The sequence below is a fragment of the Sus scrofa genome, chromosome 1 (genome assembly GCF_054392235.1).
Source record: "Sus scrofa isolate SSC_HxYL_T2T_F1_AM1 chromosome 1, Sscrofa_HxYL_maternal_Yorkshire_Landrace_v2.0, whole genome shotgun sequence".
NCBI classification, from domain to species: domain Eukaryota; kingdom Metazoa; phylum Chordata; class Mammalia; order Artiodactyla; family Suidae; genus Sus; species Sus scrofa.
In genome coordinates this window covers 104,929,622-104,953,412 of record NC_139383.1, presented here as the reverse complement: position 1 = coordinate 104,953,412, position 23,791 = coordinate 104,929,622, and the positions used below count along the sequence as shown (strand labels likewise).

Here is a 23,791-nt window from a genome sequence, read left to right as displayed (position 1 = left end):
TGGGTAAAGAGTAGGGGAACAGCTTCTTTCAGTTGTTCCACAAGCATTTCTTTGCTTCATACTGCCTGGGCTCCTTGCTGGTAAAGGGGGTGCTGTTGGTGGATGTCACAGAAATGAATGTTTCTGAGTCCCTAACTTGACTGTGTCAGCATAGGCTTACAGAATAAAGACCCCTTTTAAAATATAAATGGTGCTTTAACAAATGTTTTAGAATCCCTTTTTGAAACCCAAGTTCCTTGATTACAGATTTAATGATGCAACTATTCTAAAGTGATCAGTGATTCGCACTGGTGGCTGGTGAGGTTCAAAGGTGTAAGACCTTAGGAAAATTGTTCAGCCTTTCTATGCTGCAGTCTCCTTATCTGTGAAATGGGAATAATAACAGCAACCTTCTGGGTTGTATGAGGACTAAATGAGATAATCCATGTTGAACACTTAGCCCTCAAAATAAGCTGGTGTTAACAGTTGGCTTTGATTGTTAATAGTGCTTGTGTTCTCTTCACAGACGGAGCTTATAATGGATGCTGTCCATAAACAAAAGAGCTTACAATTCAAGAAAACCATGGATGTGAGTCTCGCTTTATTGCCTTTTTTTTTCTTTTTAGGAATAGTGACTTTTTCTGAAATCCTGTGCTGTGTAGCAACATATTCCTGAAAAATAACATTTCAATAATGTCATTACTTGTTAGTGCAGTGTTTTAGAGAAAACAACCTTTAGTGGTTCGACTTCCTTTTTAAGGCCTTGGAAAGACTGAGGATGAAATTAGATAGAAGAGGAGTTCCCACTGTGGAGCAGTGGAAATGAATCCGACTAGGAACCATGAGGTTGTGGGTTCGATCCCTGGCCTCGCTCAGTGGGTTAAGGATCTGGTGTTGCCATGAGCTGCAGTGTAGGTTGTAGACTCGGCTTGGATCTGGCATTGCTGTGGCTGTGGCGTAAGCCAGCAGCTGCAGCTCCAATTGGACCCCTAGCCTGGGAACCTCCATATGCCATGGGTGTGGCCCTCAAAAAGACAAAAAAAAAATTAGATAGAAGAAACACAATGATGTTATCTTTGTGGCAACTTGGGAAGGTATAACAATTCAACTTAAATATTTCAGGCCAAGGCATAAAATCATGTTTATCTTGTTGAATTTGAGCTTCTTCCCTGTAAGAATTTTTGAATCTTAATTTCTTACCTATTTTTATTAAGTGACTTCTTCCTGTTTTAAGATATTTGCAAATTGTAAAAGCCTTCCTTAAGTAATTTATTTAAAAAATCTTAACAAAATGGAACCAAGACAAATTGCTGGGGAACTCACACTAGCTTTTCATGAGTCCCTTAACAATGAGCTCTGTTACTGAAACATCTGTGACTCCATCTTTGTACAGAAGTATCATCATGACATTATGTGACTCTGCCATCATATCTGGTAACATGGTCAAAAAAGAAAAATGCCACCAATATTAATAGCATATGCAGTCTGGCCTGTATGTATTTTTCCTTGATGCAGATCACCTGAAAAGTGATCAATAAGTAGGGAATGATGTCAATGTAATGCAGAAAGAGTGTTGGTTGATAATGTGACTGTTCCTTGAGACAAGCTTTCTCACAATTAAGGAGAAAGCCTTATTGGAATATAATTTTCCTAACTATTTACTCTACTTACATTAAAAGCCATAACAGTGTTAAAATTTTTGCTTCAACTGTCAAAAGTAATTTAGAAAACTCAAGGGAAGAAAGGAAGACTATTGTATCCCCCCTTACTTTTCTTTTTTAGGGCCACACCTGCGGCAAATGGAAGTTCTAGGCTAGGGGTCAAATCGGAGCTGCAGCTGCTGACCTATACCACAGCTCATGGTAACACCAGATCCTTAACCAACTGATAGAGGCCAGGGATCAAACTTGCATGCTCATGGATACTAGTCAGGTTCATTATAGCTGAGCCATGACAGGAACTCCCTGTATTTAACCATTTTTTGCTTGGTGGTTTTTTTTTTTTTTTCTTCTAATGTTCCAAGATTTCTTCTTTTATAATTTTGTTTTGTTTGAAGAACTTCTTCCATTCTTCAGAGTAGGTCTACTAGTGATAAATACTCTTACCTTAGTTTTCCTTTATCTGAGAATGTAGTTTTTTTCTCTTTCTCTTTTTTAAGAATTTTTTTGGCTGCACTCATGGCATGTGGAAGTTTCTAGGCCAGGGATTGAACCCATGCTGCAGTTGCAGTCTGTCCCAAAGCTGCAGATTCTTAACCTGCTGAGTCACAAGGGAACTTTCTTGCCTTCATTCTTAAAGAATATTTTCATTGGACACAGGATTGTGTGTTGGTAGTTCTTTTTTTTTCAGCAAAATGTTGCGCTGCTTTCTCATGGCCTCCATAGTTTCTGATAAGAAAGCTGCTATAATTCAAACTGATTTCCCCTTATAGATAAGGTGTCATTAAAGATATTTTCTTTTTTTAGTTCTCAGAAGTTCATCTCTGTGCTTTTAATGGATTTCTTTGGGTTTATCTTTTGGGGTTTGATCAGCTTCTGGAATCTGTAGGTTTATATCTTTTGCCAAATTTGGAAAGTTTTCAGCCATTTTTTCTTGAAATACTTTTTCAGCCAACCCTCTCCTCCTAGGATTCTGCAGCCATGAATGCTATATCTTTTGTTATGGTGCCAAAAGTTTATGAGGCTCTGTTCATTTTTTTCTAGCCTATTTGCTCTCTGTTGTTCAGATCAGGTAATTTCTATTGTGATATCTTCTGGTTCACCAATTCTTTCTTCTGTCTCCTCCATTTGCAGGTCCATCCTTTTGGTTATTTCAGTTAGTGTATTTTTGAGTTCTAAAATTTCCATTTGTTTCTTATTTATACCATCTATTTCTTTGCTGAGCTTTTCTGTTGTTTTGGGTTTTTGTTTTTGTTTTTTGTTTTCTTTTGTTCGAAAAACACTATCTCTTTTTTCATTTGTTTCAAATGTGTTGGCAATTGCTTGTTGAATATTTTTATTATGGCTGCTTTAAAATTTTTGTCAGATAATTCTAACATCTCTGTCATCTGGATGTTGACATCCTTCATGGCTCTTTTCATCGACTTTGAAATCCTCCTGGTTCTTGGTATGATGAGTAATATTCAATTGATTTTGGACATTTTAGGCATTATGTTGCAAGACTCTGGATCTTATTTAAACCTTATGTTTTAGCTGTCTTATTCTGACTCCACTCTAGCAGGTGAGGTGAAGTGCCACTTCATTACTGCTAAGGAGGGGTAAAAGTCTAGGTTTCCTCCTTGGCCTCCATTGATACACTGGGGTTGGTGTGGCTTTGTAACTACTGAGAGGTGGTTAAAGTTCTGATTCACCACTAGAACCCTTCTGAGACCACTGTAGCCAGGATCTCATTACTGCCAGATTGGGGTGGTGGAGGTCCAGGCTCCCCATGGGATCTCTACTGGCTCCATATGTGGGGCTTTGTTACCTCCTGGTGGGAATGAAAATCTCAGCTTCTTATTTGTCCTTCTCTGATAGCACCTCAGCAGGAGAGTTGGGAACCTCATTATAGCTTGGAGAGGGTAAAAGTCTAGATTCCCCACTTGGCCTTTGCTGAATATGTGGTGGGCAGGAGGGGGACATAGTTTCTTTGTGTGGTGCTTGACTACAGTAGAACATGGAGATTTCTGCCCTTTTTCTGGTCTTTTGGTTAGGTAGGTTTTTATTGGGACTTTTTTTATGTCCATTGGCATTTCTTGGCTGTCTGCTGCTTTGGCATTAAGTCTGTGACATGTGAGGCCAGAAGAAAACCCAGGGAACTGGCTTCTAGGTCACTCTCTGAGACCAGTAGCCAATCTAACTTCTTCTCTCTACCTTTCAGAATCTTATGTTTGTTTTATGTAGAATGTCCAGGGGCTTTAGTTATATTTCCGTGGAGGAGTGGTGAAGAGTACATCTGCTCCACCTTCCCTGGAGCCCATAGCACTTTTTTTTAAATGGTCTTACCTGTGGCTTGTGGAAGTTCTAGGCCAGGGCTTGAATCCAAGCTGCAGATGTGACTTATGCTGTAGCTGTGGCAATGTCAGATCCTTTAACCCACTGTGCTGGACCAGGGATCGAACCTGCACCTCCTCAGTGACCTGAACCACTGCAGTCAGATTTTTTTTTTTTTTGGTATTTTTGCCATTTCTTGGGCCACTCCCACGGCATATGGAGGTTCCCAGGCTAGGGGTCTAATCGGAGCTGTAGCTGCCAGCCTACGCCAGAGCCACAGCAATGCGGGGTCCGAGCCGTGTCTGCCACCTACACCACAGCTCACGGCAACGCCAGATCGTTAACCCACTGAGCAAGGGCAGGGACCGAACCCGCAACCTCATGGTTCCTAGTTGGATTCGTTAACCACTGCGCCACGACGGGAACTCCTGCAGTCAGATTTTTATTTATTTATTTTTTTGTTGTTTAGTTTTTATTTCATAATCATAAACTTAACTTTGCAATCCAGCTAAACTTGGATGCAGTCAGATTTTTAACCCACTGTTCCACAGCAGGTGCTCCTGGAGCCCATATAACCTTTTAAAATACTTTATGATATGCTTTTAGAACTATAAAATCTAAATGCAAAAATCTAAGATTCTATCTTTAGGAAATCATCCAAAATAAGAAAAACAAAATACATGACCTGCTCACTACTTACAAAGAAAACTAAAAGTGATAGTGACCAAAAATTGGGGAAAGATTAAGTTAATTGTGTAACTTTTAAAAATACAATTTTGGAATTCCCATTGTGGCTCAGCAGTAATGAACCCAACTAGTATTCATGAGGATGCAGCTTCAATCCCTGACCCCACTCAGTGGGTTAAAGTATTACCGTGAGCTGTACTGTAGGTCACCAGCTACAGCTCCAGTTAGACCCTTAGCCTGGGACCTTCCATATGCCGTGGGTATAGCGCTTAAAAAAAAAAAAAAGACCCCCCCCCAAAAAAAAGATTATAAGGACTGTAGCAACAAAGAAAAAATGCTCAATATATTATATTAAAAATAATGCAGGAAAGAGAAAGACTGATCAGACTTAAAATTTAAGACTTCTTTAGAGCAAAAGAAAAAATATCTCATACGTGGCTTCGAGACATGTAACGGGAGTCCCGTTGTGGCATAGCAGAAACAAATCCAACTAGGAACCATGAGGTTTTGGGTTCGATCCCTTGCCTCAATCAGTGGGTTAAGGATCTGGCATTTCTGTGAGCTGTGGTGTAGGTTGCAAACATGGCTCAGATCCTGCATTACTGTGGCTGTGGTGTAGACTGGCAGCTGTAGCTCCGATTTAACCCTTAGCCTGGGAACCTCCATGTGCTGTGAGTGTGGCCCTAAAAAGCAAAAAAAAAAAAAAAAAAAAAGGAGTTCCCATCGTGGCGCAGTGGTTAATGAGTCCGACTAGGAACCATGAGGTTGCAGGTTCGATCCCTGGCCTTGCTCAGTGGGTTAACGATCCGGCGTTGCCGTGAGCTGTGGTGTAGGTTGCAGACACGGCTCGGATCCTGAGTTGCTGTGGCTCTGGCGTAGGCCGGTGGCTACAGCTCCGATTAGACCCCTAGCCTGGGAACCTCCATATGCCGTGGGAGTGGCCCAAGAAATGGCAAAAAGAAAAAAAAAAAAAAAAAAAAAAAAGACATGACAAATGAGGTGAGATATTTGTAACATATAATTTACAACTAGTTAGTGTTCCTGGTGTAGACAAAGGTCTCTTTTTGCCTTTTTATGGCTGCACCCACAACATATGGAAGTTCCCATGCTAGGGGTTGAATCAGAGCTGCAGCTGCCTGCCTACACCACAGCCACGTCAACACCAGATCTGAGCCATGTCTGTGACCTACACCTTAGCTCATGGCAACATCAGATCCTTAACCCACTCAGCAAGGCCAGGGATCAAACCCACGTCCTCATGGATACTAGTCAGGCTCATTACCACTGATCTGCAATGGGGACTCCTAGACTGAGGTCTTAAAGACCAATTTAAATGAACAATGCTCCCCAAAAAGTAAGAAAAAGACATGAAGTAGAAATAACATACCACCTTAGTAATGAAATGCATACAAATAAAACAAGGCTTATGCCAATATTCTCATCTCCAGTAATAGAAAGAGTAAAAACATTACCTAATCTTGGTGTTGGTGAGAGCCTATAAGAGTATGAATTGGTGAAAACATTTTGCAGGAAATTCTGATATGTATATACTCTTTTACCAAACAGTTACACTCCTGGGAATTTGTCCTATAAATTCACACTACCCAAAACAAAAATCAGAGTATTTTTATGTTAAAAAATTGGAAGATAAATGTCCACCAAAAGAGAGTTGGTTAAGAAAATTATGGCAACACACACAGAGACATATGTGTGTGTGTATGTGTTTACAGCCTTTAAAAGTCTTCAGCTATAGGAATCATCCTTGATACAGAGAAATGTCTGTAACATTTTGTTGTATAAGGAAGGAAGCATAATGAATATCTTATATGCTTGTAATTATGAAAAGTTATGAATTTTATTTCTATATGTGCGTAGTGTAGAAAATTATAAGGTTGTTTACTGAAAGTTTAACCCCAACTAAATTGCAGGGAATGGTGAGAAAAGTAGGGGAGCACATGAGACATTTGATGAGCACAATCCATCCCTGTGAAGATGTCTTCATTCTTGGTCGAATGTTTGGGGTGGGGGTGGGGGAGGAGGTTACCATTTTTATTTATCAGCTGACTGATTCACGGATTTGCTTTGTTTGAGGAAGTCTGTGTTTCAGTAGTTCAAAGAGAAAATTGTTTGATTCACTAACTGCAGTTTGTGAACTGTTTCCATCCTGCTGGTAATAATGGTAACACAGAAGTGAACACAACTTACCTTTAAACTTGCTAAACAGAATTCTTTTTTTTTCTTTTTTCTTTTTTTTTTTTTTTTGTCTTTTTAGGGCCGCACCCACATCATATGGAAGTTCTCAGCTAGGGGTCCAATTGGAGCTGTAGCCGCTAGCCTACACCACAGCCACAGCAATGTAAGAGCAGAGCCGTATCTACAACCTACACCACGGCTCATGGCAATGCCAGAACCTTAACCCACTGAGTGAGGCCAGGGATTGAACCTGCATCCTCATGGATGCTAGTTGGGTTCGTTAACCACTGAGCCATGAAGGGAACTCCTAAAATAGAGTTCTTTAAGTCAAGAAGGAATGATGGGATTGATGCCCTTCCTCCTGTCCACATGCTGTGATGAGGCACATTGGAATATTGAAGCGTGGTTATAGTTATCATGACCAAGTGATTGCATCTACATTCTGAGTGTTATGAATGTCACATAGCATTGGATTACACATCTTACATAAGTATTTGATTTTATATTTTTAATTTTTTAATGATTTTATTTTATTGGTCTTTTGCCTTTTCTAGGGCCGCTCCTGCGGCATATGGAGGTTCCCAGGCTAGGGGTCGAATCAGAGCTGTAGCCCCAGCCTATACCACAGCCACAGCAACGTGGGATCCGAGCCACGTCTGCAACCTACACCACAGCTCATGGCAATGCCGGATCCTTAATCCACTGAGCAAAGCTTGGGATCGAACCCGAAACCTCATGTTTCCTAGTCGGATTCGTTAACCGCTGAGCCACGATGGGAACTCCCTGATTTTATGTTTTTTAAAGTTCTTCTTTTGTTTCAGTAAATTTTTTGAGGCTCATATACTTGCCAAATAGGAATTATTACTTCCTTGATCAGGTTGCCTCTACATACATGATTTGGAAAAGTGCTGGTGAGAGCTTCCACAGATAGGTCAGAAAGAGCATCAGTTCTCAGTTTAGTGGTGATCCCAGCCCTGATCAGTGTATCCTGTTCTTTGCTGGGCATTGGGGGGCTAGAGTGGCTGCTCTTCAGTGTCACATCTGCTCACTTGTCTTAGTTCTCTGTTGACTCATAACCACATAGGCAAAGAAGAACTATGAGCAGAAATGCCGGGACAAAGATGAAGCAGAGCAGGCGGTCCACCGGAGTGCCAACCTGGTCAACCCAAAGCAACAAGAAAAGGTACCTGGGAGAGCCGACAGCGTGAAAAATCTAAGATTTATATATATCAAGCTAAAATCAATAAATAATCTTAATAAAACGTGGACTTGCACTCTAAGATTCTGACAATATCCTCCTACAGGCCATTACAGTCCTCTGAGCCAGAAAAACCCCTTGTTGTATTTTTGGGGGTGGGGAAGAGTGGGAGAAGCATGGCCATGGAGGAGGGGGCTCTGATATTTTCATCTTTCTTCAAAACTCAGCTCATGGACTTCTCTTGGGGCTCAGCCAGTTAAAGATCTGGTGTTGTCACTGCTGTGGCTCTGGTTACAGCTGTGGCAAGGGAATAATAAACCTGGCCTGTGAACTTCTTCATGCTGCAGGTGCAGCAACCCCCCCGCCCCCAAAAAAAACCTTAGCTCATGTATTCTTTATAGCTAGGCTGCCTCCTGCTTGGGTGTTTTGCAAATTTAATTTTATAAAATCTGGATAGAAGATTATCAGCAATCAGAAGACAGGAATATGTATTTAGAAGATATAGGGAAATATGCTTAATTTATTTATTTATTTATTTTTGTCTTTTTAAGGCCGTACCTGCGGCCTATGGAGGTTCCTGGCCTAGGAGTCGAATCATAGCTGCAGCTGCCAGCCTACACCACTGCTCACAGAAACGCTGGATCCTTATCCCACTGAGTGAGGCCAGGGATCAAACCCACATCCTCATGGATACTAGTCGGGTTCATTAACCACTGAGCCATGATAGGAACTCCATTAATGGATATTTTCCAATGGCAATAAGATTAGAGGGCAAGTTGGATGGTTAACTTAGAGAGAAACATGCGTAAGACGGACGAGAACTTGTCTCTTCGCAGTCATTGCTTTTAAGTCTGTTTTGCCTGTAGAAGAAGCCTGAACCAGCATTCCCAACCTCTTGTTCCTTTTTGTCTCTGCAGCTTTTTGTGAAACTGGCAACTTCAAAGACGGCAGTAGAAGACTCGGGTGAGGGGTCTGCTCCCTTGGTGGGGGAGGATTGTGGTGGGCCTTACATTACCATAAATCTGTCTGAGAAAGGTAGTTTTATATACCTTACGGTAATGAATATGTGGATGTATAGTAGGATTAACAAGGTATCAGAGGGAGGAACAGAGGGAAGGGGGCAATTAGGAATAGTGGGAGGATGCAAGTGAGGCAGCAGCTTCTGGCCACTGTCTGCTGCATGACAGGGTTGAATGGTGGTGGAGAAGGGGGGTCATGTGGCAGCTGCTTTGTAATCGGGGGCTCATTCTGACTTATTGGGTATATCCATCTTAAAACACCATTTTGGCCCTGATGATTTGTACCTGCTGTGAAAGAAACAGCCAAGTTATGAGGCCTTGCAATCACTGAAATCTAAGCTCCAAACCAAGTGTTTGCAAAGGCTTTTAATTTCCAGAGTGTCCTGCAGGAGACAAGCCTCTCACGACCATGGTCTCTTATGCCTCTAAATCTAAAACTTAAGTCACTTGGTATTCACTTTTCTGCATCCCTCATTCTTTACTTGTCCTAAAAATGGTAAGAGCTGAAAGCAGACTCTGGCAGAGGTTCCTTGTCAGCTTTCACATCTCCTTCCATGAAGTATGTCTTGCTAATGGCTTGGTTTTCCTTTAAAAAGTAAGTGATGCCCACCTTTGCTTATTTTTCACAAAGATATGATGAGGGTGAGATGTAATTATGGCTTTCCAACATTAAGAGGTCCCAGGAGCCTTGTGGGCTCACTGCGACTCCCATGAGTTTGGTTTGCCTTCTGGAAGGGGCCTGAGGAGTGGATCTGTGAGCCCCTCTCCTGTCCAGTTTCCAAATCCGAGCCCCTCCCCTCCATTGCAGACAAAGCGTATATGCTGCACGTCAATACGCTGGATAAGGTCCGAGAAGAGTGGCAGAGTGAGCACATCAAGGCCTGCGAGGTACCTGGAAATGGAAGGGCGGGACTTCCTTTCGCCATTTTTGTAGAATTGCTCAAGCAAATTAGAAATCTGGAATTTAAGGGGAGGATGGAAGGAACTGGAATGTTTTCCTCCAGTCTTCATCTTTCTGCTCCTTTCCCATCCTGACCATGCTATTTGGTTAGTGCAGGCATGAATCTGGTGAATCAACTCATGGTTGATTAAGTAATTACCTGTCAAGTGCCTCACCTGTACTTGCTGTGCAGCAAGGGCATGCAAACAGCAGAAATTTGCTTTAAAGATTTTTATTCTCACATCTTTGGTCTCCCCATGGCCCCGCATTTTCAGCACACGCCTCAGTTAGCAATGTCCCAGAGAACATAATGATGCAATCTTGAAACTTCCTCAAGTTTCTGTCACCCTGTCTGTACACTTTTGTACCAGTGGTTCTCAAAGGAAGGTCCCCAGGACCTGTAGTATCACCTGGGAACATTAGAGATGCAGATTCTTAGACAAGCTCCAGGCCTCCAGAATTAGACCACCAGTTTCCATGTTAATAAACCCTGGAGGTGACTCTGATGCGATGTGAATTCAAACATGAATTCAACTGATGATCTAGCCCCTCCCCCCACCCTTCTCCTGTTAGTGGAAGAGGGCAGCTCTCCCACCACTGGGCTCAGGATCCTGTCCAGCTGGCTTTCCCTACTCCCTTGGGCACAGCTCCCATATCCCCCATTCCCCCCACCCCCCCACTCCCGCCCACCACAGAGACTTCTATTGTCATTCATTTACACCGCCCCAGCTCTTTCCTGCTTTAAAGCCTACAATGCTGCTTCTACCTCCTCCTCTTCACAGCCAGGCTTCCTGAGGGAGCTGTCTCATTTCCTCAGTTGCTCTGCCTGTCCCATTGGCTGCGTCTGGGATTGGCTTCCCTGCAGCCACCCTCCCAGAGGAACCAGTGGTCCCCTTGGTATGAGGTCCAGAGAGCCTCTGCAGTTTCTAATCTTAGCATCTGAAACTGTGGGTCTCTCCTAAAACATTTTCTGCTTTAAGTCCATACTCTAACGGAAAAGCTTGGAATAAAGCCATTTTGATACGGTCTAAAAACATGCAAAGCAATAGCACATACATCTTATGGATACATACATATTATAAATATCTGCATAAGAACAATAAAATTTAGGATAACGGTTATCTCTTGGGGGAGGAGAAATGTGATAGAGATTGAGGAAAATACACAGAGGCTTTAACTGAATCTGAAGCAAATATGGCCAAAAGTTTTGATAAAGCTGGGTGGTTGGTATGTGCGTCTTCATTATATTACTCTCTATAATTCTGTCTATGTAAGATATTATAATCATAATATGTAATATACTAATATATTGTAATATATTAATACTATATCAATTATATTAATTAATTTGAATATAATAATGTAAAATATAATAAGTAATGTAATATTTTAGTATTTATGTACTAAAATACTATACATATTATACATGAATACTAAAATGCAGATGAAATAATGTATTTGCTTCAAAATGCTCCAGGGAATAGGTGAGTTGGTAGAGATGTATGTAAAACAGAATCAGTTGTGAGTTGATAAATGTCTAAACTGATGCATTATGCTATTTTCTGTATTTTTGTTTATTTGAAGTTTTAAGTTATAAGAAGTTTAAAATGTGGTAGTATTGTAGTCAACATTTTAAAATACCTTAATGTGTAACACCCACTGTTGAGTAATATAGCATCCACTTTATAGAATACCTTGATTTTCCCTAAGTTGATATTTGTTTATATCCAAAAATCTATTGTTCAGGCAGTGACTTATTTATTTGTTTATTTATTTATTTATTTATTTTTTGCTTTTTAGGGCTGCTACTGCAGCATATGGAGGTTCCCGGGCTAGGGGTCCAATTGGAGCCACAGCTGCTGCCAGATCTGAGCTGCGTCTGCGACCTACATGACAGTTTATGGCAACGCCGGATTCTTAACCCACTATGTGAGTCCAGGGATCAAACCTGCATCCTCATGAATCCTAGCCGGGTTCGTTAACCACTGAGCCAAGACGGGAACTCCCCATTTGTATTCTTTACCTGAGGTAAGGGTTTATGAGCTTTCTCAGTGATGGGGGGAGTATACTAATTGGGCCCACAAGGTCACAGATAATTCAGGGTTACCAATGCTTCTTAAGTCATAGCTAGTTTAAACAAATGGCCCTGTGTCTGCTTATGTACATGTCATTATGTTTCTATAGGTGTTTGAGACTCAAGAATGTGAACGAATAAACTTCTTTCGGAATGCACTATGGTTACACTTGAATCAGCTGTCACAACAGTGTGTCACAAGTGATGACGTAAGTCAGAGGCATCCATGTAGAATTCTCTGCATAGTGGATTCCTTAGAGTGGAAGGAACCACAAACATTTATTAGTTTACCCTCCTCACGTGAGGCCCAGATAGGTACAGTATCTTGCCAAGGCCACACGGTAAATATGCCCCCGGGTAAATACCTAACCTGCCTGACTCTTGGTTCATTTTCCACCGTAACTTTCTCTCTAAAACATTCAGAGGTAGGGCGGAAGAGCAGAGAAGGGAGACCCAGATGCAGTTTAATTTATGGAAAACAGGGATGTCACAACATGAATGTGAATCCCAGATTCTGCTCCAGTCTGGAGGGGGGCATCATTCCAAGTTAGCACCAAGTACTAGCAGACTGAGCCATGCCAGCCTAACGGTCACTCCCGGACTCAGGATTTACTTCAGCAGCGTTCGGGCCATAAATAGTCCAGCTTTAATGTGTGCACAGCAATTGTCATGGGTTCCCAGGTCTCAAAGGGACCCGAATCAAATGATCGCAACCTTCTTTCCTAAGAAATAGCCACACTCGCTTAGAGGGACATTCACTTTTGAAGAATAATGAAACACCCAGGAAATAAGTAGGATTGACTAGAAGAACTTTTCTCCAGTAGTCTTTGCATCAGTGTGAGGAATTGGTCATGGACTCGGTATCTATTTTCGTTGACCCATTGGTTTTATTTTTATTTGTTATTCATTAGTTTATTTTTAAAAGATTTTTATTTATTTATTTTTCTTTTTTTGGCTGCCTGTGGCATATGGTGTTCCTGGGGCCAAGGATCAGATCCCAGCCACAGGTTTGACCTACACTACAGCTGTGGCAACATCATGCCAGGATCAAACCTGCATCCCAGTGCTGCAGAGATGCCACCAATCCTGTTATGTCACAGTGGGAACTCAGATTTATTTTTCCTTTGTTTGTTTTGTGGTTTTTTTTGTCCACACTGGAAGCATGTGTAAGTTCCTGGGCCAGGGATTGAACCCACGCCATTGTTGTAAGCTGTAGCAACCCTAGATCCTTTTTTTTCAGGGCCTCACCTGTGGCATATGGCTAGATCGTTAATCTGCTGCACCACGTGGGAACTTCCCCGTCAGTATTTTTTTTTTTTTTAATCTTGCCACCAAGGTTTCTATGCTGCTACAAAAATATATTTTTTGTCATCTGTAAAAAATTAGTAGCAGATATACATCAGAGAAATCCCTTTATATGAGTCTAGGACGTGGTAATATCTTCTTTTGTCTTTTCAAAACAAAATTTGAAAAATAGCCATTTCTCAAACTTCATAGTTTAATAAGGCATATCACCACTTTTCTGGACATGCCTCTACCTAGATTTATCTTCTTTTTGTTAGATGTATGAAGAAGTCCGTAAGAGTTTAGAAATGTGCAGTATTGAGAAGGATATTGAGTACTTTGTGAATCAACGCAAAACTGGACAGACACCACCAGGTGAATGGAGCCACGGGGTGAGGGGTTATTGAAGCAATTCTATTAGTCTTTTTCTCTTTCTTTCTTTTTCTCTTTTCTCATTCTTTCTTTCTTTGTTTTTTCTTTCTTTCTCTCTTTTTCTCTTTCTTTCTTTCTTTTTCTCTCTCTCTTTCTTTCTGTCTGTCTTTTTAGGGCCACACCCATGCATATGGAGGTTCCCAGGCTAGGGGTCCAATCAGAGCTGCAGCCACTATCCTATGCCACATTCACAGCAATGCCAGATCTGAGCCACATCTGTGACCTACACCACAGCTCATGGCAATGCCAGATCCTCAACCCACTGAGTGAGGCCGGGGGTCAAGCCTGTGTCCTCATGGATACTAGTCAGAGTTGTTTCTGCTGAGCCACAGTGGGAACTCCTCTATAGTCTTTCTTGTTACATGTCATTGAGAATAGAAGAAACCAGCTTCTTAATGTTTCGTGTCTTGATGATTCCCCTAGCACCTATCATGTACGAGAATTTCTACTGCCCCCAGAAGAATGCAGCCCCACCAGGAAAGGCTACGGGGCCTAACTTGCCAAGGTAATATCCAGCTTTCCTTCACATGAAGAAAAGTACTTTGAATAAACATTTTTCTTATGGATGTATTCGAATTGGAACATATCTACCACTGCATTTGCTTAGTGAAGCTGCTAGATTTTTGGAAATAGCATTTTTAGGACAAATGTTAAATGGATTTTACTAGTCAGAGCTCAGGGGGCACTGTGATTATTATTACTCATGCACAAATCCTGTACCTTTCTTATAGAGAGTAGGAGTCGGCAAACACTGGCCCCCTCTGAGTCAAATCTGACCTACCTGTTTTGGTACGGCTTGCGGGTTAAGAATAATTTTCACATTTTAAAACCTAGTTAGTTAATTAATTAATTAATTTTAGGGCTGGACCTGTGGCATATGGAAGTTCCCAGACTAGGGGTTGAATCAGAGCTCCAGCTGCCACAGCTACAGCAATGCCAGATCTGAGCTGCGTCTGCAGCCTACCCTGTAGCTCACAGCAATGCTGGATTCTTTAACCCACTGAGCAAGGCTAGGGATCGAACCCACATCCTCATGGATGCTAGTCGGATTCTTAACACACTGAGCCACAACAGGAACTCTGGGTTTTCACATTTTTAAACAGTTGAAAAACATTTCAATATACTGTTTTGTGGCATGTGAAAATTATATGAAATTCAAACATTATTGTTCATATGTAGAACTTTGTTAGAACAGGACTGCACTCCTCTGTTTCTATTCTGGCTACTGCTGCTTTTGCACTGGAGCTGAGGAGCATTGTGATAGAAATGCTATGTGGTCAGCAAAGCCTGCATCATTTGCTATCTGGTCTTTTACAGAAAAAGTTTGCTGCCCCTGATGTAAAGGATTCTGAGGGAAGAAAAACTTCTATTTCACATACAGTCACCTTGAAGTCTAAGCTATTGGAGCTTCAGTCCAGTTTTGTTTGTTTTTTTTTTTTTTTTTTTTTTTGTCTTTTTAGAGCCACACCCACGGTATATGGAGATTCCCAGGCTAGGGGCCCAACTGGAGCTACAGCCACCAGCCTATGCCACAGCCACAGCAACACCAGATCTGAGCCACATCTGCAACCTACACCACAACTCACAGCAATGCCAGATCCTTAGCCCACTGCTCGAGGCCAGGGATCGAACCTGCAGCTCCATGGTTCCTAGTCAGTTTCATTTCCGCTGAGCCACGATAGGAACTCCTCAGTCCAGCTTTAAAAAGGGAGGAGTTCCTGCTGTGGTGTAGTGCATTAAGAATCTGACTACAGTGGCTCTGGTCACTGTGGAGGTGTGGGTTTGATCCCCAGCTCAGTGCAGTGGATTGAAGGATCTGGCAATGCCACAGCTGTGGCAGCATAGGTCATCTGTGATGCAGCTTGGATTCAGTCCCTGGCCTGGAAACTTCCATATGCTGTGGGTGTGGCCACTCAAAAAAAAAAAAAGAAAAGAAAAAAAGAAAGATAAGGGAGTATTTGAGAAGGATGTGCAAATTCATCCCAGTGTTTAAGAAGGGATGGAACAGCAAGGAAGGAGCTGTTTGAGTTCCCATTTTATATGGAAAGACGCTGCTGTATAAGGCAGTCATGACCTCCGTGCACACAGCCTTCATTTCTGGGCTTTGGGGCAGCGGTCTGTGCACCTTGCTCCACAGCATCATGTAGTATCTGCAGCCTGAATCAAGGAGGTCAGCGCTGCAGAGCTTTTTCTTCATCTGAACTTTTCTTAACTCTCCAGGGCAGAAACTAGATCTGATTAGCATGCCGTATGCTTGTAAAGTGGAGTAGAAAATAAGAAAAATGACAAGAACTTATCTGAAAGACTTTGATTTTCATTTCTTACAGGAGAGGACCTCTCCCAGTTCCTAAGAGTTTGCCAGGTATGCCAGCAAGAACGACCAAAAAGAAAGACAAATACCATATGGTATCACCTATATCTGGAATCTAAAATATGGCAAAATGATCGTATTTACAAAACGGAAGATCAAAAACATGGAGAACAGACTTGTGTTTGCCAGGGGGAAGGGGGTGGGAAGGACGGGGAGTTTGGGGTTGGTAGATGCAGACTCTTGCATTTAGAATAGATAAGCAATGGGTCCTACTGTACAGCACAGGGAACTGTGTCCAGACTCTTGGGTTAAAACATGATAGAAGATAGTATATATATATAGGAGGTATATGTATGTGTGGCTGGGTCACTTTGCTGTATAGCAGAAATTTAAGGAACATTGTAAATCAACTATAGTTTAATAAAAAATTAAAAAAAGAAATCTTAGATCAGGTTTTCTTGAAGGTTAAGTGGCTAGAATTTTGAAAGAAAAGGAAAGAAGGGAATAGATGGAATCAAATTTCCAGGAGAATGAACCCATATTAGAAACTACAACACTGTTTGTCACAGAGTGGAATTTGGTAATTGGCATATTTTTATAGCTGATCCAAAAGAATTCAGTTACTCAAGTACCGCAAGAAACTTAAAAGTCAATCTCATTAAGAGATTATTTCAACTTGGACCATGAGAACAGCAAAATTGAGATATAGTTTTCTTTGGATTCACAGAAATGTGATTTTTTGAGAAGATGTCAAGAAACATGCAACATAATATTATATGTTTTGTACACTGCTCATAACAATATTTAACATCACTCTGGTCTCTTTTTTTTTCTCTGAACTCCTATGATACCTCTGGGAGAACCACACATTTAGCACTTTTTTTTTCTTTTCTGTCTTTTGTCTTTTTAGGGCCACATCTGCAGCTTACGAAAGTTCCCAGGCTAGGGGTCTGATCAGAGCTGTGGCCAGCCTATGCCATAGCCACAGCAGCGTGGGATCCGAGCCATGTCTGTAACCTACACCACAGCTCATGGCAATGCTGGATCCTTAACCCACTCAGCAAGGCCAGGGATTGAACCCGCAACCTCATGGTTCCTAGTCGGATTCGTTTCCACTGCACCACCATGGGAACTCCTAGCACTTTTTGTTAATTTGTATACACCAAATAATTACAAGATCCTTGAGGACAGGCACTTTATTTTCTCATGACTCGGTCACAAAACCTAACACGATACTGGGCACATAGCAGGTGCTCAACAAATACATATTATTTATTTGAGTGAAAGAAATATACCTGCCTACATTCAAGGGAAGAGGGAAGAGACATCTTAGGCTCCATGTAGCATCTTAGCAAAAATTTAGTGACTGAAAAAAATGTGGTGGCTGAAATTATGTCTTTGAACTATTTAAGGATTTCAGTTAATTTAATCTTGTTAACTTATAATTACCACCCGATAACATGGGACTTATTTTTTGTCCATTTTTGAAGATGACTTTACTGTGGGCACTGATATCTGGACATGGATGCTCAAGGGCAAAGAAATCATAATAGGGATTTGCAATGTGTTTTCAGGCTTATAGTTGAGACTATTGTTTGTAGGTTTTGTTGCCAGACATATGTTCCTCTTATGGAAGGGCAGTCACCAGATGCTGAGTGGAATGCCTTGATTTGAAATGGGCTAAGATCTTATCATGAAAAAAAATGTTAACTAAATGTCGCTCTGTGTTCTGTCCTTTGCAGATGACCCTGATTATTCTTTGCTTGATAACTACAGTTTGATCTATCAGTAACACCAATGGTAAGAGCCTTTCGTCTTCACAGAATCAAGTTGCATTTAGATTGGTGATTGTATTTTTCAAGTCTTTGAAGCTTCTTTATAATGTCATTACAGGCAAACAAGGCTTTGCATCAGGCCTTGCACTGGTGGACATGGTGCCCCTGCAGGCTGGTCTCTCTGCTTCCCACAGCTGAAAGGAGATTGAGACTACTCCATGCATACTTGAACTTGAGGGTCTTTCATCTTCATTATGCTGTAACTCTATTCATTCTTGTTAATCTCTTTCATGGCTGTTGCACACCTACACTAAGTGCAATGCTACAAATACACCTACTCCTTACAGTTTAAGTAATTTAGCCTCTAGTGTTCTCCCCCATTCCCAAAAGGGGAAAAATCAAGTAAAAAGAAGTAGTTGAATATATGTACCACACCTTATTAATCCATTCATCTGTAGATGGACATATATACAATGGAATACTAAGGTATCAAAAAGAAAAAAATAATGCCATTTTCAGGAACATGGATGCAACTAGAGATTCTCATACTGAGTGAATTAAGTCAGAAGGAGAAAGACAACTGCCATACAATTTCACTTACATGTGGAATCTAAAATATGGCACATGAAATTCCCATTGTGGTGCAGTGGAAACTATCCATGAGGATTTGGGTTCAATCCCTGGCCTTGCTCAGTGGGTCAGGGATCCAGCATTGCCGTGAGCTGTGATGTATGTAAGCCAGCAGCTGTAGCTCCAATTTGACCCCTAGTCTGGGAACTTCCATATGCTGTGGGTGCAACCCTAAGAAGCAAAAGTAAATAAATAAAAATAAAATAAAATGTGACTCAAATAATCCTATCTTACAAAACAGAAACAGATCACAGACATGGAAAGCAGACTTATGGTTGCCAGAGGCGGGAGGAAGTGGGATGGATAGGGATTTCGGGTTGGTAGATGCAAGATTATCCATTTAGAATGGATAAGCAGGGAGTTCCCGTCGTGGCGCAGTGGTTAACGAATCCGACTAGGAACCATGAGGTTGCGGGTTCGGTCCCTGCCCTTGCTCAGTGGGTTGACGATCCGGCGTTGCCGTGAGCTGTGGTGTAGGTTGCAGACGCGGCTCAGATCCCGCGTTGCTGTGGCTCTGGCGTAGGCCGGTGGCTACAGCTCCGATTCGACCCCTAGCCTGGGAACCTCCATATGCCGCGGGAGCGGCCCAAAAAATAGCAACAACAACAACAACAACAACAACCACAACAACAACAACAACAAAATAGAATGGATAAGCAATGAGATCCTACTGTATACTACAGGCAACTATATCCAGTCTCTTGGGATAGAACATGATGGAAGATGATATGAGAAAAAGAATATATATATATACACATACATATATACACACATACATAGATATATGTAATACACACACATATACATATACATACATATACATATACACATGTATAATATATATGACTGAGTCACTATGTTGTACAGCAGCAATTGATACAATGATATAAATCTATAATAATAAAAAAAAGCACACACACACACAAAGAAGTTAGTGAAAATGAGACAGGGGATATTGCACTCAGTAAATACACAAGAGCATTGTATGGATCATCCTGCACCAGATTAGTACTGCTTTGAATTAGTACACCACAAGGATTCCGAGAGCACGACTACTAAACCAGCCATGGCAGCAAAGGTGATTTCAGCCATGGCAGCAAAAGTGATTCTTCCTTGTTGGCACCCGGGTGTTTGCAATATGCTCCAGGCCACTGTCAATCTTCACAACCAAAGGGAATGTCTCTGAAGCCAAAACAGCAATAGTAAATGCAACTGCTCCTGCACTGTAATTGGTTTAACCCAAAGGAGCATATCTAAGGGTTTGATGACATATGCATATAGGAGTAAAGAAAAAATCTGAAAGGATATCTTTCTAAACAGATTACAGTTTTTCTTTTTGTCTACAAGGAAGGTGATTGCTTTCTAAGTTAAAAACTCTGTTAAAGAGTTGATCCTCTTGTGTATTCCTGATCTTAGTGTGTTCCTGGGAGTGACCAGAGGGGTGGGTGGATGCAGGGAGTCACAGTGGGACCAGAAAGGCCTCTCTCCCACCCTGCCTGGTTTGGTATTGGTGACATTTACTGTCACTTATGAAACAAAACAGGTTTTACTCTTTAGTGGCCCCTACCACTGAAAAGTGCTTGGAAGTGGGCACATCAAACATAATTTGTCTTCATTCCTCTAAAAACACCCACTTTGTGACTTATGGCGAGTCAGCTGTTAGGGTGGAAGCCATGATTAGACAGAAATCTTGATTAGACAGAAATAATCAGCTAGTATTATTTGTATTTACATGTAAATCTTTAAATTGCCTAAGAAGTGTGCTTAATATTTAAGGAACTTTGCTGTGAAATAGAGTGGATGTTGAAGACCTAGAAAACCTCATCCTTTAACCATATATAACTTTCTACAAACAAACTGTAGTCTTTACAACCAGTTATCACTTCTTTATCATTTCATAAGCTTCTCTCTTTATCATGGAGATAGGCCTAGCCCATTTTATTTTATTTTATTTTATTTTATTTTATTTTATTTATTTTTTGCTTTTTTTTAGGGCCACACCCATGGCCTGTGGAGGTTCCCAGGCTAGGGGTCTAATCAGAGCTGTAGCTGCCAGCCTACACCGCAGCCACAGCAATGCGGTTTCTGAGCTGGGTCTGCGACCTATACTACAGCTCTTGGCAACACCGGATCCTTAAGCCACTGAGCGAGGCCAGGGATTGAATCCTCAATTCAATTCAATTCTGCTCTGCCACGGCGGGAACTCCGACCTAGCCCATTTTAGAAGTAGTGCAGGAAAATGGGAAATCATTGACTTGGCTTCAAAGGTGAAACCTGCTCTCTAGAATAACATGTAATTAACGATGGCTATGTGGCAGGGCATCAGCAGCTCCAAGAGTTTGTTTTTATTTTTTACCCTCCTATCTTCCTCTCTTTCTTTCTCTCTCTTCCTTTCTTCCTTCCTTTCTTTCTCTTCTCCCTGCCATTCCTCCCTCCCTCCTTTCTTTCCCTTCTTCCTTCTCCCCTTTTTTTTGCTCTTTTTCTCTCTCATTCCTCCCCATTCCACCCTTCTCCCTTCCTCCCTCCTTCTCCTTTCCTCCCTTTCTCTCTTTCTGTCTTTCTTTCTTTCCTTCCTTCCCGTCTTCCTTACTTCTTCGCTCCCTTCGTCCCTTTTGGTAAAGCTTGTATTCTAGTTGCTTAATAATTGCATTTGACCCAAGAATTCTTGTTGCTCAAAGCCCAAGAAACTGCTGTTTGAATATGAGATGCTAATACCAACATATTTACTCAAGTTAGATCATTTCATTGGGGCTCATTAGTGTCTGTGCAGCTCAAGGAATAGGAATCCAATATGTATAATTGACTGAATTTAAGAATATTTTAGGAGTTCCTATTGTGGCTTAGCAGGTTAACAACCCAACTAACATCCATGAGGATGTGGGTTCAATCCCTGGCCTTGCTCAGTGGTCTAAGGATCTGGTGTCACCTCGAGCTGCGGTGTAGGTTGCAGATGAGGCCTGGATCCTGTGTTGCTGTGGCCGTGGTGTGGACCTGCAGCTGGATCTCTGATTAAACCCCTAGCCTGAGAACTTCCTTATGCCACATGTGCGGCCCTAAAAAAGAAAAAAAAAAGAATATTTAAAGAGGAAGTGTACCTTCATTAGTAACTTAGTTGAGACAACACTTAAAATAGTTTGATTAAAGGATTGGGAGCTTGGGCTTATCAGACACAACTTAGAATAGATTTACAAGGAGATCCTGCTGAATAGCATTGAGAACTATGTCTAGATACTCATGTTGCAACAGAAGAAAGGGTGGGGGAAAAACTGTAATTGTAATGTATACATGTAAGGATAACCTGACCCCCTTGCTGTACAGTGGGAAAATAAAATAAAATAAAATAGTTTGAATGAACCTTTGGAATTGAAATTTAAGTAGGAAGCTTTAGGAATTCACGATTTGTTTTGCAGTTGTTGATTTTAGCTGCTATTCCTGTTTTTAATTCTAACATTTTTAAATAAAGAAGGATTATAATTTTTGAATTAAAAATATGTGTATAAAATATAAATATATGTATGATTTACCATAAAGTGATGCTCTTATTACATTTCATTTTTCATCTCTTGGAATAATACCCATTTCTATGTGTTTTCCTTGGCCAAGCACATTATTCTCCTTGAATAAAATCTCAGTGTAGGAGCAGGTTGCTGACATGAATAACTAATTCAAGTGAAATTTCTTTGTTATTCTCTTTCAGAAAAAAGCTTTTTCTGGCTGGTGCTTCTGTGGCTTGGAAAGAGGCACTCAAAGCAGCAGAATCTGTAGAAATTATGTCAATCATGAAGACTTTGAAGTGAACCCTTGCTATAATTTTTCCATATTTTAAAATTTATGGTAGATATTTAGTTCAACTGAACCCAATAGAGTTCTGCAGTTTTAAAAAGAAGTTAACAGATTGCCCCAGACTGAAGAATTATTTTTTCCCATTCAAGTCACTAAAGTTGTGAATGAATTGTTTTTCTACTTGATTAGGAAAGTCTCTGGATATGAAGCCTTGACTCCTGGGGGTGGGGGCAGGAATGGCTGCTAGGGGGGCGGTGGGAGACAGAGCCATCACCTTGCTCTAGAAGTTCCTTTGCCTTGGGAGCGGCGTGGCTGTGGAATTTCCAGTGACACACACTCTCGTGGTGCAAGATTTTAAATCACCTTCCTTTTTGGCTGCAAGATTTTGAGGCCATCTGATTGCATTTTTCTCATTTTACAGATGAGGAAATGAGGCCCAGAAGTGTGAAATCAATTTCCTTACAGTTCTCCCAGCTGACTAGGGACAGAAGAGAGTGCAAATCTATCCCACACTGCCTTCTGACCTTTCTTGAGGCTGGGCTCATGTTGAAATTTAAGATGCCAAGTGTTTTTGCTTGCACCTTTCCAATTGGGAAAACTACCAGTGTTTAAAAGTCAGATTTATTTTTATATGGCTCACTGTGTGTACTGGACTGTAGGGCACCATATTTAACCTCATTAAGAAAACATCGATTATAAAACATGCCTTTGTTTTATATACCACTAAGAAAGGCAGTGAAGGACTTGACACTTTTGACAGTTAATGGCCAAACTCATTGGAACTGGAGATGCTAATGTGTGGGGAAAAAAATATATTCTAGAATCAATGAAATGTGGCCTTTTGACTATCCCTAAAGAGTTTTAGACTTACAAAGCCAGTACTCAGTCTTGGGTCTTCACAGAGGATTTTTCCCTTGCTAGATCCTGGAATTTTTACCCTTCCACAAATAGTTGGGTCTTCCTTTGGTCACCCGTAAAACAGAAGGGAGATTATGTACCTTGGTCTAATGTTAGCACCCTGAGTAAACGATGCATTTTAGTTAGTGACAAGTGAACACAGCACTGGCATTTATTTTGGAAGTTGAAAAATTATGGTGCCATGAAGAGCAAATGCTTTTCTTTTCTGCTCTGTGCAGTAGCTTTCCCGGAACTATGGACAAAGTGATGGAAGGGAGATGGAGTATTTCCCCTTTTCATGTAAAGCGCTGCTTAAAGTGGCAGCTTCTTGTCATGATGGGAAACTTGCATCATTTGGATATCCTTTTGAGAAACTGAAGTTTGCAAAGGACCATTGACTTACCCAAGTTGAACAGGCTCAGGAAATTTTCCTTTGAACTCACAACATTGTCTGTTTGAATGTTTTATTTATTGTTGGCGGTTCCTCAGGGATTTCAGTTTTCTCTCTCTTGGTCAGTGTAATTGATATAAAAGTGTTTTAAGAATTGAAAAAATATATTTTTATTTTATTGCTCCAGTTTGATATGAAGTAAAATAAAAGTTTTTGCTGATTCAGGA

General features: G+C 41.1%; 1 protein-coding gene across 2 annotated transcripts in view; it reads left to right on the top strand.

The window, feature by feature from the left end:
- The window catches only part of PSTPIP2 (proline-serine-threonine phosphatase interacting protein 2), a 102,717-nt gene extending 78,926 nt beyond the window's left edge, over positions 1–23,791 (top strand). The window contains exons 6-16 of one of the 2 annotated variants that reach the window (XR_014808274.1): positions 506–568; positions 7,915–8,013; positions 8,946–8,991; positions 9,856–9,935; positions 12,172–12,270; positions 13,624–13,720; positions 14,201–14,282; positions 16,105–16,139; positions 17,831–17,888; positions 17,982–21,625; positions 21,838–23,791. Coding sequence is in view for 1 of the 2 variants with exons in the window: in XM_084965068.1 (XP_084821194.1) it covers positions 506–568; positions 7,915–8,013; positions 8,946–8,991; positions 9,856–9,935; positions 12,172–12,270; positions 13,624–13,720; positions 14,201–14,282; positions 16,105–16,139; positions 17,831–17,880 (651 nt within the window). In the remaining variant the exon portion in view is untranslated. The remainder of the gene's footprint in view (positions 1–505; positions 569–7,914; positions 8,014–8,945; positions 8,992–9,855; positions 9,936–12,171; positions 12,271–13,623; positions 13,721–14,200; positions 14,283–16,104; positions 16,140–17,830; positions 17,889–17,981; positions 21,626–21,837) is intronic. The other variant, XM_084965068.1, reaches the window with a different exon arrangement.